The following is a 17,131-nucleotide window of genomic DNA, read 5'->3' as shown; positions in this document are numbered from 1 at the left end:
GTAGAACTAAAGCGTAAGCTACGACATAATTTGCAAAAACCTTTTGACTATGTTCATGATAATTAAGTTCATCTAATTATTTAATGAACTCCCACTCAGATAGACATCCCTCTAGTCATCTAAGTGATACATGATCTGAGTCAACTAGGCCATGTCCGATCATCATGTGAGACGGACTAGTCATCATCGGTGAACATCTCCATGTTGATCGTATCTACTATACGACTCATGTTCGACCTTTCGGTCTCTTGTGTTCCGAGGCCATGTCTGTACATGCTAGGCTCGTCAAGTCAACCTAAGTGTTTCGCATGTGTAAATCTGGCTTACACCCGTTGTATGCGAACGTTAGAATCTATCACACCCGATCATCACGTGGTGCTTCAAAACAACGAACCTTCGCAACGGTGCACAGTTAGGGGAAACACGTCTCTTGAAATTTTAGTGAGGGATCATCTTATTTATGCTACCGTCGTTCTAAGCAAATAAGATGTAAACATGACAAACATCACATGCAAATCATAAAGTGACATGATATGGCCAATATCATCTTGCGCCTTTGATCTTCATCTTCGAGGCGCGGCATGATCACCTTCGTCACCGGCATGACACCATGATCTCCATCATCGTGTCTTCATGAAGTTGTCTCGCCAACTATTACTTCTACTACTATGGCTAACGGTTAGCAATAAAGTAAAGTAATTACATGGCGTTTTCATTGACACGCAGGTCATACAATAAATTAAGACAACTCCTATGGCTCCTGCCGGTTGTCATACTCATCGACATGCAAGTCGTGATTCCTATTACAAGACCATGATCAATCTCATACATCACATATATAATTCATCACATCCTTTTGGCCATATCACATCACATAGCATACCCTGCAAAAACAAGTTAGACGTCCTCTAATTGTTGTTGCATGTTTTACGTGGCTGCTATGGGTTTCTAGCAAGAACGTTCCTTACCTACGCAAAAGCCACAACGGTGATATGCCAATTGCTATTTACCCTTCATAAGGACCCTCTTCATCGAATCCGATCCGACTAAAGTGGGAGAGACAGACACCCGCTAGCCACCTTATGCATCAAGTGCATGTCAGTCGGTGGAACCTGTCTCACGTAAGAGTACGTGTAAGGTCGGTCCGGGCCGCTTCATCCCACAATGCCGCCGAATCAAGATAAGACTAGTAACGGCAAGCAAGTTGAACAAATCATCGCCCACAACTACTTTGTGTTCTACTCGTGCATAGAATCTACGCATACACCTAGCTCATGATGCCACTGTTGGGGAACGTAGCAATAATTCAAAATTTTCCTACGTGTCACCAAGACCAATCTAGGAGATGCTAGCAACGAGAGAGAGGGAGTGCATCTTCATACCCTTGAAGATCGCTAAGCGGAAGCGTTACAAGAACGCTGTTGATGGAGTCGTACTCGCGGCGGTTCAAATCGCGGAAGATCCGATCTAGCGCCGAACGGACGGCGCCTCCGCGTTCAACACACGTACAGCCCGGGGACGTCTCCTCCTTCTTGATGCAACAAGGGGAGAGGAGAAGTTGAGGGAGAACTCCAGCAGCACGACGGCATGGTGGCAATGGAGCTCGTGGTTCTCCGGCAGGGCTTCGCTAAGCACTACGGAGGAGAAGGAGGAGGTGTATGAGGAGGGAGGGCTGTGCCAGGGAAGAGGTGCGGCTGCCCTCCCACCCCTCCACTATATATAGGGGCAAGGGGAGAGGGGGAGGCGCCCCAGGGTTTCCCCTAGGGGGCGGCGGCCAAGCAGATTGGATCTCCCTAGGGAAAATCCTAGGGAGACTTGCCCCCCAAGACAAGCAGGTGGAGGCTTGCCTCCCAAGCCAGGTGGAGGCGCCCCACCTCCCCAAGTAACGTGGGAAAGGGTGTGGGGGGCGCACCACCCCTTAGTGGGCTGGTTTGCCCCTTCCCCTTTGGCCCATGAGGCCCTCCAACACTTGCCGGGGCTCCCGAAACACCTTTCGGTCATGCTGGCCATAGCCTGGTACCCCCGGAACACTTCCGGACTCTAATACCCTTCGTCCAATATATCGATCTTCACCGCCGGACCATTCCGGAACTCCTCGTGATGTCCGGGATCTCATCCGGGACTCCGAACAACCTTTGGTAACCACATACTATTTCCCATAACAACTCTAGCGTCACCGAACCTTAAGTGTGTAGACCCTACGGGTTCGGGAACCATGCAGACATGACCGAGACACCTCTCCGGCCAATAACCAATAGCGGGATCTGGATACCCATATTGGCTCCCACATGTTCCACGATGATCTCATCGGATGAACCACGATGTCGGGGATTCAATCAATCCCGTATACAATTCTCTTTGTCTATCGGTATGTTACTTGCCCGAGATTCGATCGTCGGTATCCCAATACCTCGTTCAATCTCGTTACCGGCAAGTCTCTTTACTCGTTCCGTAATGCATGATCCCGTGACTAACTACTTAGTCACATTGAGCTCATTACGATGATGCATTACCGAGTGGGCCCAGAGATACCTCTCCGTCATACGGAGTGACAAATCCCAGTCTCGATTCGTACCAACCCAACAGACACTTTCGGAGATACCTGTAGTGTACCTTTATAGCCACCCAGTTACGTTGTGACGTTTGGTACACCCAAAGCATTCCTACGGTATCCGGGAGTTGCACAATCTCATGGTCTAAGGAAATGATACCTGACATTAGAAAAGCTCTTAGCAAACGAACTACACGATCTTGTGCTATGCTTAGGATTGGGTCTTGTCCATCACATCATTCTCCTAATGATGTGATCCCGTTATCAATGACATCCAATGTCCATGGTCAGGAAACTATAACCATCTATTGATCAACGAGCTAGTCAACTAGAGGCTTACTAGGGACATGTTGTGGTCTATGTATTCACACATGTATTACGGTTTCCAGTTAATACAATTATAGCATGAACAATAGACAATTATCATGAACAAGAAAATACAATAATAACCATTTTATTATTGCCTCTAGGGCATATTTCCAACAACAATAAAGGTGTAAAATGGCCTAGCATCATCTATTATAACATAAATCTCAGATATGATTACTACCAAATAAGTCAATACATTATGAGCAAAAAATTATCCATAAGATGAAAATGTTCAGAGTATTGATATCACGTGAGTGAGTTGCATTCACATGACGTCAATCGTGAGGATACATAAACTATAAGCATGTCCTGTGGAAAATATAACCCGCATTACCAGCTGCTGAACCAACTCGTTGCATAACACCAGGCCCACCATCATCAGAGAAAACAGGGTGTGAACCATTTGAAGGAATTTGTGGCCGTCTTACAAAATTAAGTAGCAACTTTTGAACAACGGAAGCTACTATGGAAGCATCCTGCAGAAGACAGATGTGGCAAAGGAACACATCCCCAATTTAGCTCAATAATATCTGTAAATAAATCATCATGCATAATGCATCAGCAGATTCCATTTTTACCTGAAGCATAGCCGCATCAATGAAAGGATGCACATCTTTTGGTTCTGGAGATGGTCCAGAACATAACTGAGTCGACAAAAGGACTAGCATCAAGTTTAGAAGCTCCTGATGTAGGTAGCATGACTCCGGACTGCATATAGAGATATTAAAGCAGTGGAATTCAAATGGCAAATAAGAATTCTAAAAATGAAAAACTAGATAGATATACACCATCCATCAAGATACCTTATATCTACACTACCAATGTAGTTCGGCACCCCTTTCATCAGAAAATACTCCACACTTTGGTCTAGGAGGAGCATGGAAATATGAAATATCATTAGAGTTTACTATATCAGACATACAACAAACAATTGTAGAGCATTTGGAATTTTAATTATCATTTACCAGAAGGAAAATTTTCCAGCCCCTTTTCATCTTTGTTCGTGTCAAGGCATAGCTCTTGCCAATTATCTGCCTTGGCGTTCTCAGTAATGAGCTTGAGAAATATGGATGAGATGTAGGCAGCATTAATAGCCTTTCTATAGACGCTAGAAGATACAGAAGAAGCCGATGTGCACTCTTGCAAACACCAAACCAAATGGATCAAGATCTTTGCAAGATGCGTCGTATGGTAGTTGTTTTGTGCTGCACATACACATAACCCAGACTGTCAGACCAATGAGCCAAAGACAATTATGATTTAAGTACAGGAACTAATAATACAAATTCTGTCAAAGCATTGGAACCATAAGGTTAACACTTAACAATTGATATAATCAAGTAAAATATTTAGGGATGAACTATAGCGCGACGGCATGGCGTGATGCGCGCCATACCGCGTGATATGCCCGCATCACTTTGCGTCATTCACATCACAGCCATGCACTCAGCCGTGTGGGGCCTGATCGCACGTGCCGAGCACACCACACTGTGCAAAGGGGCAGCGAACATTCACGCCCTAAAAATATCAAAATATTTATATCATGCAAGTGGCTCCGATAACATGAAACTACTTAGAAAGATTGGGTTGGTGATTGTGGTATGACACGCCTTTCCCCTTTCAGCTTCCCAGAAAATATCTAACATGTTGCACTTCTATCCATATCAATGTACATAAAAGTGTTAAGTGGAAGGTAGGCATACCATACTAACAGGTAGTTAAACATACAACTCAAGCATCCATAGGATATGCCTACCTTCCATTTTAACATTCTGAACACAACAAACAGCAGATGGACAAAAATGTGAGTCATAATATACACATTTAACTACCAAAAATAACCTATGGGCAGATGTTGACAAAGGCCCACGTACATAAGTGATTCCTTCATAATCTCATAACTCCCCCCACCCCCCCCCCCCCCCCCCCAACTGAATTCCAGCTGTGGGGCCCGTGACATCCAATAAAATCACAACACATCAGCTTTTTTCTTAGAAGTCCCGTAGGCTCTTCTTAGGTGTAGCATTGCTCTTTAACTACCTAATAATATTCTATCTTGTTTACTACAAACCAGACTAAGTTCAAAAAAATCATCGATTCCATCACACAGGCCAATTCACCAATGAAGTCCCTCACTGCTGGCAACATGAATCGCAAATGCAGGTCTCAAGCCCCTAGTTTACGCATTGATGCTTCACCAGAGAGTTAAACTCTGGAACCAACAGATTATTGCAATGTTCACTACACTATAACAAGCACTTAAATCCTTCGCCCTAACTACAATTAGCCAAATCATCTATTTGCATTGTCACCCACCATAAAGAATTTCAGGACAAGAATCCATAATTTGCCTTTCTTACTGAAAAGGTTAATGTGGGTTTCTCTCTTGTTCAACAAAGTACCCAAGCACTAAATTAAAGTAGGCCCGGGAACACTCATGGTATAAATTAAAATTACAAAAGTTTCATATATTGCAACGCACTAAGCTCAGTCATCCTTGATCACACAGTAAACTCGGTCGGGCAAATGCATGCCTTGTTTCCTTCCAATCTACTAAGCTCGCCACCTAAATTCCCATTCTAAGCACCAATGCAGGTCGCAGTCAGACAGAAATCAACGCCCCTAAAGACACAATAAACGCGGCAAAAGCGCCCGAAATGCCACATCAACCCTGCCATCTCACCTCAACGCAGCACATAACCGTGCGAGAGACCCACAGCCGCGCACGCATAAATCACATGATCCGCATTGCCCCCGCAGATCAACCCCCACAAAACAGAAAGTAATCACCACCTGAAGCAACAGCGAGAACGGGGGGAAACGGAAACGATCAGAGCTACCGCAGGGGGGAGGCGTGGCGTGGATCTCGAGCCGTCGGTCCTTACCGAAGGGGTGGCAGGCCTGCAGCACGCGGTCCCGCAGCCCCTGCAGGGTGAGGGGCAGCTCGAGCAGCTGCCTCCAGAACTCGGAGGAGATCGGGTAGGCCTTGTCGCCGACGAGCGCGGCGAACATCTGCTCCGCCGCCCCCAGCGATGCGGAGCCCGCCTCGCGCAGCCTCGGCGTCGACGGCGCCTCCCCCGGCGACGCGGAGCCCGCCTCGCCCAGCCTCGGCGTCGACGGCACCGCCCCCATTGGATCTGAGAGGGCGCCGCCGAGCGCGTTGTGCTCGGCGGGGGAACTAGGGTTTGACGGGGGCGGGGATTGTGCGAGGGAAAATGGCAAAAGTGGAGGCGGGACGACGCGAAGGTTTTAGATGGAGACTTCGGGCGGAAGGAAGGGGAGGAGGAAGAGGGGAAGGGGCGCCGGTCGGGTTTGGGAGGTTTTGATGGGAGTAAGGATGGACTGAACTGCCCATGGGTTCTCATCGAGACCCGGGAGGTGCGTGGCTTGGCATGTCTGGAACGGGAGGGACCGAACGGTCTTTTGCCGGGGCTCGTGGGGGTGCCTGCCGTCGGTGGAGGTGGTGGAACATTCGGGACGGTGGAGGCTGGAGGGAAGGGGACGGACGGGGGTGGTGCGAGGTGCGACGCGCACCCCGACGCTTTGGGCGTGTCGCACTTCGTCGCTTCGTGCCAAACTTCTGGTTTGGCCGTTTGGCTTGCTTTTGTTTGCTGGCTTCAATTTTCGCTTTTGTAGGAGTAAATTGCCGAAAACCATCATTACTACGTCGCGCAATGCGAAAGACCACAGTTTTTATAAAAGTTTGCTAAAAGCACTAAACGCTCGACTAAGAGCCGTTTAATGCAAAATATGACATGTTGGACCCGCTGTCAATGCTGAAGTGGCATCAAAATCAAACGCGTTTGCTGGATCGTTGAGTTATCAAAGGGCCCACCCGACAGTAGACTCCAAGGACACTTGACCGATGCATTTTATCGAGCATGTCGTGGGCAGCACGTCCACCGCAGCACACTCGACCACTGGGGCTGCTCCCACCGGCATGCTCGCCATCGGAGCACCGCCCCACCGCTGACCCTCCCTCTAATCCTTGCTTGCCGAGCCCGAGCCCTGCTCTGCTGGATTCGGCCGTCCACCCGGCCGCCGCCGCAGCTCCTAGCGTGGACGATACCAAAGACCGTCGCCGCTGCGAGCTTTTGAGCTGGTTGTTGACGGCTTAGGGCGGCTTTTCGATGTTTCTCCTCTGCCTTACATGCACTTCGGGGCGATCGAGTTCGCTTTTTAGTGAGCAGCGAGAGACCGAAGACGGTCTTCCTCGACTCATATCGCATCGCGAGAAGATATGCACGGATCAACGCACAGAGGGAGAGGGCCGGGACTTCCTCGACCTACAAGCCCTCCCATGAGTCCACGGTAAACATGATCTTTCCGGCGACCAAAACACACCGAAAATCATAAGCTCACACACCGTGCGATCTATGCGGCGGAGAAAGCAACCAGCGAGCCCCTCCTTGGTCTGAGGAGACGGTGACGTTCAGCATCAACGATCTCACCGAAAACATTGCTCACCCAAGCAAACATGCCTTGATGGTAGATCCAATCGTCAGGGGCCGCCGCCTCCCACGTGTCCTTATGGACAGGGGGAAGTGGTCTCAACCTCGAGCAATCTTCGCCGACACTTTGAGCAAGATGGGAGTCTCCCTATTCGGCCTGCAAAGGTTGGATGCAGGCTTCCACGGCTGCGTACCAGGACGTCCAGTCCGCCCTCTGGGGCGGATTGAGCTCGAGATCGTCTTCGGTGATGAGGACAACTTTCGCATCGAGTCACTCCAATTCAAGGTCAACCCTTTCCACAGCGGCTACAACGCCATCTTCGCTAGGCCGGCGTACTGATGACCCACAAGTATAGGGGATCAATTGTAGCTCTTTTCGATAAGTAAGAGTGTCGAACCCAACAAGAAGCAGAAGGAAATGACAAGTAGTTTTCAGTCAGATAATGTCTGCAGGTGTTGAAATTGTAAGTAGCAGAGTAGTTTGATAGCAAGATAATTTGTAACGACCAAGTACCGGTAATAGTAACAAAAGTGCAGCAAGGTAGCCCAATCCTTTTGAGGCAAAAGGACAGGCTAAAACGGTCTCTTATGATAAGCAAAGTGTTCTTGAGGGTACACAGGAATTTCATCTAGTCACTTTCATCATGTTGGTTTAATTCGTATTCGGTACTTTGATAATATTTGATATGTGGGTGGGGTGGTGCTTAGGTGCTGTTCTTACTTGAACAACCTCCTACTTATGATTAACCCTCCCGCAAGCATCGACAACTACGAGAAAAGTATTAAGAATAAATTCTAACCATAACATTAAACTTTTGGATCCAATTGGTTCCTTACGGAATAGTGTATAAACTGGGATTTAAGCTTCTGTCACTCTCGCAACCCATCATCTAATTGCTACTCCACAATGCATTCCCTTTGGCCCAAATATGGTGAAGTGTCATATAGTCGATGTTCACATGACACCACTAAGGGAATCACAACATACATACTATCAAAATATCGAACACATATCAAATTCACATGATTACTTGCAACATGATTTCTCCCGTGACCTCAAGAACAAAAGTAACTAATCACAAATGATAATCATGCTCAAGATCATAGGGGTATTAAATAGCATATTGGATCTGAACATATAATCTTCCACCAAATAAACCATATAGTAATCAACTACAAGATGTAATCAACACTACTAGTCACTCACAAGCACCAATCTATAGTTCTGGTAACAAGATTGAACACAAGAGATGAACTAGGGCTTGAGATGAGATGGTGTTGTTGATGTTGATCGAGATTTCCCTCGCCAAGATGGGAGAGTTGTTGGTGATGATGATGACGATGATTTCTATTAGGGAACATAGTAATTTCAAAAAAATTCCTACGCACTGGTACGTCTCCAACGTATCTATAATTTTTGATTGTTCCATGCTATTATATTACCTATTTTGAATGTTTATGGGCTTTACTTTACACATTTATATCATTTTTGGGACTAACCTGCTAACCGGAGGCCCAGCCCGTATTGCTGTTTTTTTTTGCCTATTCAGTATTTCAAGAAAAGGAATATCAAAAGGAGTCCAAACGGAATGAAACCTTCGGGAGCGTTATTTTTGGAACGAACGTGATCCAGAGGACTTGGAGTGCACGTCAAGAAGATATTGAGGAGGCCACGAGGGTGGAGGGCGCGCCCCCTGTCTCGTGGGCCCCTCGGGCGTCCACCGACCTACTTCTTCCTCCTATATATACCCACGTACCCCGAAAACATCAGAGGCGACCACGAAAAACTATTTCCACCACCGTAACCTTCTGTATCCGCGAGATCTCATCTTGGAGCCTTCGCCGGTGCTCCGCCGGAGGGGGAATCGACCATGGAGGGCTTGTACATCAACACCATAGCCCTCCGATGAGTTGTGAGTAGTTTACCACAGACCTTTGGGTCCATAGTTATTAGATAGATGGCTTCTTCTCTCTCTTTGAATCTCAATACAAAGTTCTCCTCGATCTGCTAGGAGATCTATTCGATGTAACTCTTTTTGCGGTGTGTTTGTCGAGATCCGATGAATTATGGGTTTATGATCAAGTTTATCTATGAGAAATATTTGAATCTCCTCTGAATTCTTTTATATGTGATTAAGTTATCTTTGCAAGTCTCCGAATTATCAGTTTGGTTTGGCCTACTAGATTGATCTTTCTTGCAATGGGAGAAGTGCTTAGCGTTGGGTTCAATCTTGCGGTGTCCTTTCCCAGTGACAATAGGGGCAGCAAGGCACGTATTGTATTGTTACCATCGAGGATAAAAAGATGGGGTTTATATCATATTGCATGAGTTTATCCCTCTACATCATGTCATCTTTCTTAATGCGTTACTCTGGTCTTATGAACTTAATACTCTAGATGCATGCTGGATAGCGGTCGATGTGTGGAGTAATAGTAGTAGATGCAGGCAGGAGTCGGTCTACTTGTCACGGACGTGATGCCTATATACATGATCATGCCTAGATAATCTCATAATTCGCTTTTCTATGAATTGCTCGACAGTAATTTGTTCACCCACCGTAATACTTATGCTATCTTGAGAGAAGCCACTAGTGAAACCTATGGCCCCCGGGTCTATATTTTATCATATAAGTTTGCTATTTACTTTTATTCGCATCTTTATTTTTCCAATCTATATTATCAAATACCAAAAATATATTTATCTTATCATATTATCTCTATCAGATCTCACTTTCGCAAGTGGCCGTGAAGGGATTGGCAACTCCTTTATTGCGTTGGTTGCAAGTTCTTTGTTTGTTTGTGTAGGTGCGTGGGACTTTTGAGGAGCCTCCTACTGGATTGATACCTTGGTTCTCAAAAACTGAGGGAAATACTTACGCTACTGTGCTGCATCACCCTTTCCTCTTCAAGGAAAACCAACGCAAGCTCAAGACGTAGCAAGAAGGATTTCTGGCGCCGTTGCCGGGGAGGTCTTCGCTCAAGTCAAGACATACCAAGTACCCATCACAAACTCATCTCCCTCACTTTTACATTATTTGCCATTTGCCTCTCGTTTTCCTCTCCCCCACTTCAGCCTTGCCGTTTTATTCGCCCTCTCTTTCCCAATCTCCTCTCTCTTTTGCTTGCTTTTTGTTTGCTCGTGTGTTGGGTCGTTTATCTTGTCGCTATGGCTAGTTCACCTATCATTATTAATACTCCCGATCATGAAGTTCTCAATTTTAAACAAAGGGAGGGAGAAAATTTAAAAGATGCTTGGCATAGAATTTGCAATGCTCAAAATAGATCTACTAGGAAGCAATCCACTTCCATTCTTCTTCGCAATTTTTATGTAGGCATTACTCCTTGGAATAGATATTTTCTTGATACCATTACCGGAGGAAACTTCTTGGGTACCCATAGTTTTGATGCCTATAATGCCATGTTAGATCTGTTTGGTCCACCCCCTCTTTTGGTTAATGGAACTGTTTTAACTTTGGAACATGTGATGCAAAGGCTTGAAATTATTGAAAATAAAGTTGCCACTGTTGAGTTAATTGAAAATTTGGATAAAAATATCCACAATCAGATTACCCAATATGGATCTAGGGTTGGAGTTACCTTGTAATTTTTTAAAGAAAAAGAACCCTTAGTTAATGAAAGAATGGATCTTGATTCTACAAGAATTAGTAAACTGGAGGATGTTATCACCAATTTATGGTCTGCTTTTTCATCTGTGAAAAATACCTCAACTCCTCCTACTAAAATTGCCAAGGTCATGTATGTTCCTAAAAATAAGGGTGAATCTTCTAGTAAAAATAGTGCCGATCTCAAATCAATAAGTGTTCATCCCAATATTTTTGCTATCATTAAGAAACCTTTTGCTACAAATGAGTTTCTTGATGTCTTGCCTACAAGCTTAATCATTACTAAAAAGAAAGAAACTCCTAAGGATATTAAGTGCTCTATTAAAGAATTGAGTGGCAAAGATGGCACTACTTAGATCTATCCTTGTTTTTATGCCTAGCTAGGGGCGTTAAACGATAGCGCTAGTTGGGAGGCAACCCAATTTTCTTTGTGTTTTTTGTTTTTGTTTCTGTTTAGTAATAAATTTATCATCTACCTTCTGTTTAGATGTGTTTTTATATTTTAATTAGTGTTTGTGCCAAGTAGAACCTATAGGATTTTCTCGTATGATAACTATTTGATCTTGCTGAAAATTCCAGAAACTTTCTGTTCACGAAAACAATTGTTTAAAATCACCAGAACGTGATAAAAATACTGATTCCAATTGCAGTAGATCAATAAGCAAATTATCTAGGTCTTCCTATTTTGGTAGAATTGTTTGAGTTCCAGAAGTTTGCGTTAGTTACAGATTACTACAGACTGTTCTGTTTTTGACAGATTCTGTTTTCCGTGTGTTGTTTGCTTATTTTGATGCATCTATGGCTAGTAAAATAGTTTATAAACCATAGAGAAGTTGGAATATAGTAGGTTTAACACCAATATAAATAAAGAATGAGTTCATTACAGTACATTGAAGTGGTGTTTTGCTTTCTTTCGCTAACGGAGCTTACGAGATTTCTGTTGAGTTTTGTGTTGTGAAGTTTTCAAGTTTTGGGCAAAGATTTGATGGACTATGGAATAAGGAGTGGCAAGAGCCTAAGCTTGGGGATGACCATGGCACCCCAAGATATTCAAGAATAGCCAAAAGCCTAAGCTTGGGGATGCCCCGGGAAGGCATCCCCTCTTTCGTCTTCGTTTATCGGTAACTTTACTTGGAGCTATATTTTTATTCACCACATGATATGTGTTTTGCTTGGAGCGTCTTGTATGATATTAGTCTTTGCTTCTTAGTTTGCCACAATCATCCTTTCTGTACACACCTTAGTTTATTAGAATACTCTATGAGCTTCACTTATATCTTTTGAGTTAAGTAGTTTTTGCTCTAGTGCTTCACTTATATTTCTTTGAGCACGGTGGTGGCTTAATTTTGTAGAAATTGTTGATCTCTCATGCTTGACTTATATTATTTTGAGAGTCTTTTAGAACAGCATGGTATTTGCTATGGTTAAATAAAATTGGTCCTAGAATGATGAGCATCCAAGTTGGGTATAATAAAAACTATCATAGGAAGTGAATTGGATGCTATGATCAATTTGATACTTGATAATTGCTTTGAGATATGGAGGTAGTGATATTAAAGTCATGCTAGTTGGGTGATTATGAATTTAAAGAATGCTTTTGTTGAAGTTAGCAAGTCCCGTAGCATGCACGTATGGTAAAAGTTGTGTAACAAATTTGAAACATGAGGTGTTCTTAGATTGTGCATCCTTATGAGTGGCAGTCGGGGACGAGCGATGGTCTTTTCCTACCAATCTATCCCCCTAGGAGCATGCGCGTAGTGCTTAGGTTTTTGATGACTTGTAGATTTTTTGCAATAAGTATATGAGTTCTTTATGACTAATGTTGAGTCCATGGATTATACGCACTTTTACCTTTCCATCATTGCTAGCCTCTTCGGTACCGTGCATTGCCCTTTCTCACCTTGAGAGTTGGTGCAAACTTCGCCGGTGCATCCAAACCCTGTGATACGATACACTCTATCACACATAAACCTCCTTATATCTTCCTCAAAACAGCCACCGTACCTACCTATTATGGCATTTCCATAGCCATTCCGAGATATATTGCCATGCAACATTCCATCGTTCCGTTTATCATCATGACACGCATCACCATTGTCATATTGCCTTGCATGATCATGTAGTTGACATCGTATTTGTGGCAAAGCCACCATGCATAATTTTTTATACATGTCACTCTTGATTCATTGCCCATCATGGTACACCGCCGGAGGCATTCATATAGAGTCATATCTTGTTCTAGTTTGGAGTTGTAATCCATAAGTTGTAAATAAATAGAAGTGTGATGATCATCATTATTAGAGCATTGTCCCAAATAAAAAAAAGAGAAAGGCCAAATAAAAAAAGGAAGGACCAAAAAAATAATATAAAAAGGGGACAATGTTACTATCTTTTTTTCGACACTTGTGCTTCAAAGTAGCACCATGTTCTTCATATAGAGTCTCATATGTTGTCACTTTCATATACTAGTGGGAATTTTTCATTATAGAACTTGGCTTGTATATTCCTACGATGGGCTTCCTCAAATGCCCTAGGTCTTCATGAGCAAGCAAGTTGGATGCACGCCCACTTAGTTTCTTTTGTTGAGCTTTCATACATTATTAGCTCTAGTGCATCCATTGCATGGCAATCCCTACTCCTCATGTTGACATCAATTGATGGGCATCTCCATAGCCCGTTGATTATCCTCGTCAATGTGAGACTTTCTCTCTTTTTTGCCTTCTCCACACAATCCCCATCATTATATTCTATTCCACCCATAGTGCTATATCCATGGCTCACGCTCATGTATTGCGTGAAGGTTGAAAAGTTTGAGATTATTTAAGTACGAAACAATTGCTTGGCTTGTCATCGGGGGTGTACAAGATGGGAGCATTTTTTTGTGTGATGAAAATCAAGCATGACCTAACTATATGATTTTGTAGGGATGAACTTTCTTTAGCCATGCTATTTTGAGAAGACATGATTACTTTGATTAGTATGCTTGAAGTATTATTATTTCTTATGTCAATATGAACTTTTATTTTGAATCATTTGGATCTGAACATTCATGCCACAATAAAGAAAATTGCATTGAGAATTATGCTAGGTAGCACTCCACATCAAAAATTCTGTTTTTTATCATTTACCTACTCGAGGACGAACAGGAATTAAGCTTGGGGATGCTTGATACGTCTCCAACGTATCTATAATTTTTTATTGTTCCATGCTATTATATTACCTGTTTTGGATGTTTATGGGCTTTACTTTACACATTTATATCATTTTTGGGACTAACCTACTAACCGGAGGCCCAGCCCGTATCGAAGAAAAGGAATATCAAACGGAGTCCAAACGGAATGAAACCTTCGGGAGCATGATTTTTGGAACGAACGTGATCCAGAGGACTTGGAGTGCACGTCAAGAAGCAATCGAGGAGGCCACGAGGGTGGAGGGCGCGCCCTTCCCTGGTGGGCACGCCCCTTGTCTCGTGGCCCCCTCGGGCGTCCAGCGACCTACTTCTTCCTCCTATATATACCCACGTACCCCGAAAACATCAGAGGCGACCACGAAAAACTATTTCCACCACCGTAACCTTCTGTATCCGCGAGATCTCATCTTGGAGCCTTCGCCGGCGCTCCGCCGGAGGGGGAATCGACCACGGAGGGCTTCTACATCAACACCATAGCCCCTCCGATGAGTTGTGAGTAGTTTACCACAGACCTTCGGGTCCATAGTTATTAGCTAGATGGCTTCTTCTCTCTCTTTGAATCTCAATACAAAGTTCTCCTCGATCTTCTTGGAGATCTATTCGATGTAACTCTTTTTGCGGTGTGTTTGTCGAGATCCGATGAATTGTGGGTTTATGATCAAGTTTATCTATGAGAAATATTTAAATCTCCTCTGAATTCTTTTATGTGTGATTAAGTTATCTTTGCAAGTCTCTTCGAATTATCAGTTTGGTTTGGCCTACTAGATTGATCTTTCTTGCAATGGGAGAAGTGCTTAGCTTTGGGTTCAATATTGCGGTGTCCTTTCCTAGTGACAGCAGGGGCAGCAAGGCACGTATTGTATTGTTGCCATCGAGGATAAAAAGATGGGATTTATATCATATTGCATGAGTTTATCCCTCTACATCATGTCATCTTTCTTAATGCGTTACTTTGTTCTTATGAACTTAATACTCTAGATGCATGCTAGATAGCAGTCGATGTGTGGAGTAATAGTAGTAGATGCAGGCAGGAGTCGGTCTACTTGTCACGGACGTGATGCCTATATACATGATCATGCCTAGATAATCTCATAATTATTCACTTTTCTATGAATTGCTCGACAGTAATTTGTTCACCCACCGTAATACTTATGCTATCTTGAGAGAAGCCACTAGTGAAACCTATGGCCCCCGGGTCTATCTTTTATCATATAAGTTTGCTATTTACTTTTATTCGAATCTTTATTTTTCCAATCTATATTATAAAATACCAAAAATATATTTATCTTATCATATTATCTCTATCAGATCTCACTTTCGCAAGTGGCCGTGAAGGGATTGACAACCCCTTTATTGCATTGGTTGCGAGTTCTTTGTTTGTTTGTGTATGTGCGTGGGACTTTTGAGGAGCCTCCTACTGGATTGATACCTTGGTTCTCAAAAACTGAGGGAAATACTTACGCTACTGTGCTGCATCACCCTTTCCTCTTCAAGGAAAACCAACGCAAGCTCAAGATGTAGCACGCACACGCAAGATCATGGTGATGCATAGCAACGAGCGGGAGAGTGTTGTCCACGTACCCTCGTAGACCGTAAGCGGAAGCGTTATGACAACGCGGTTGATGTAGTCGTACGTCTTCATGATCGACCGATCCTAGTACCGAACGTACGACACCTCTGCGATCTGCACACGTTCAGCTCGGTGACGTCCCGCGAACTCACGATCCAGTGGAGCTTCGCGGGAGAGTTCCGTCAGCACGACGGCGTGATGACGGTGATGACGAAGTTACCGACGCAGGGCTTCGCCTAAGCACCGCTACGATATGACCGAGGTGGATTATGGTGGAGGGGGGCACCGCACACGGCTAAAAGATCAATGATCAACTTGTGTGTCCATGGGGTGCCCCCCTCCCCGTATATAAAGGAGTGGAGGAGGGGGAGGGCCGGCCCTCCTATGGCGCGCCCTGGAGGAGTCCTACTTGTAAGGGCATTTTATGCCTAAGGTGTTTTGGTGATTGATGACAATGCTTTTGCGGACTAATCGTGTGCCTTGAGTATTTCAGTCGCTTCGTCGCTAGGCACAAGACGGTTTGGTACCCCTTGAAGACTATTGAAGACGGTGGTGTTCTACGTCTCCTTCGGTGGATTTGAGTCGTAGGATAGCCGTTCTATTAAGAGGGGGTCCGCGGTGGAAAGGTTCGGGTGGAATCATCACCTACACGTTTTCTCCCTTGCACCGCCTTTCCCTTTGCACCTTGGAGCATCCTCCGTTATCTTCATTGTTCTGCAAAAGAAGGATTCCTAGTGTTGCTTCTGAGGCATGCGGTAGTACTGCTCCTAGGAGCGGTAGTACCGCAGGCCCCTGCGGTAGTCCCGTAGGAACCCACGGTAGTACTGCTCCTATGGAGCTGTAGTACCGTGGCCTCAGGACCAGGCTCAGCCTCTCTTGCAGCTGTAGGGGCGGATGTAATTTTTTACATCTGCGCCCTACGCGGTAGTACCGCCCCATTTTCGCGGTAGTACCGTGTGTCCTGGTCCGGCTCAGTAACACGAGCGGAAGTAGGGGCGGATGTAATTTTTTACATCCCTCCCTGCACGGTAGTACCGCACGCCTGGCGCGGTAGTACCGTGTCGGATTTTTGCACTGTTCGATTTTCAGCGGAAGAAGGCACGGATGTATTTTTATTCACCCGTGCCCTTCCCAGCCTAGTCCATTCTGGCCTTGCGGTAGTACCGCAAGGGGGAGCGGTAGTTCCGCGTCAGCGGAAGTACCGCTCTCAGCCCTGGCGGCTCTGGCCTGGACTAGCCCCTGCCGTTGCAGCGGTAGTACCGCGGCCCGTCGCGGTAGTACCGAGAGCCCCTGCGGTAGTACCGCTTGTCTGGAGCGGTAGTACCGCAGGTCGTGGGCTGAGTAAGTGGGTAACGGTTGGATTTATCTCTCCACTAT

At 44.8% G+C, this 17,131-nt stretch overlaps 1 protein-coding gene across 1 annotated transcript; it reads right to left on the bottom strand.

The window, feature by feature from the left end:
• Positions 1-2,989: 2,989 nt before the first annotated feature.
• Positions 2,990-6,181, bottom strand: LOC123494688 (uncharacterized). Its single transcript, XM_045230730.2, has 5 exons — positions 5,806-6,181; positions 3,886-4,125; positions 3,724-3,787; positions 3,499-3,628; positions 2,990-3,396 (listed from the first exon to the last, which is right to left on the bottom strand). Exons 1-5 carry the CDS (start codon positions 6,050-6,052, stop codon positions 3,217-3,219), a joined length of 861 nt encoding a protein of 286 aa, XP_045086665.1. The 5' UTR covers positions 6,053-6,181; the 3' UTR covers positions 2,990-3,216.
• Between the last annotated feature and the right edge of the window lie 10,950 nt (positions 6,182-17,131).

Source organism: Aegilops tauschii, chromosome 7 (assembly GCF_002575655.3).
Source record: "Aegilops tauschii subsp. strangulata cultivar AL8/78 chromosome 7, Aet v6.0, whole genome shotgun sequence".
Taxonomy (NCBI): domain Eukaryota; kingdom Viridiplantae; phylum Streptophyta; class Magnoliopsida; order Poales; family Poaceae; genus Aegilops; species Aegilops tauschii.
Note: the sequence above shows the minus strand (reverse complement) of the source record. Positions and strands in the feature narration are given on the sequence as shown.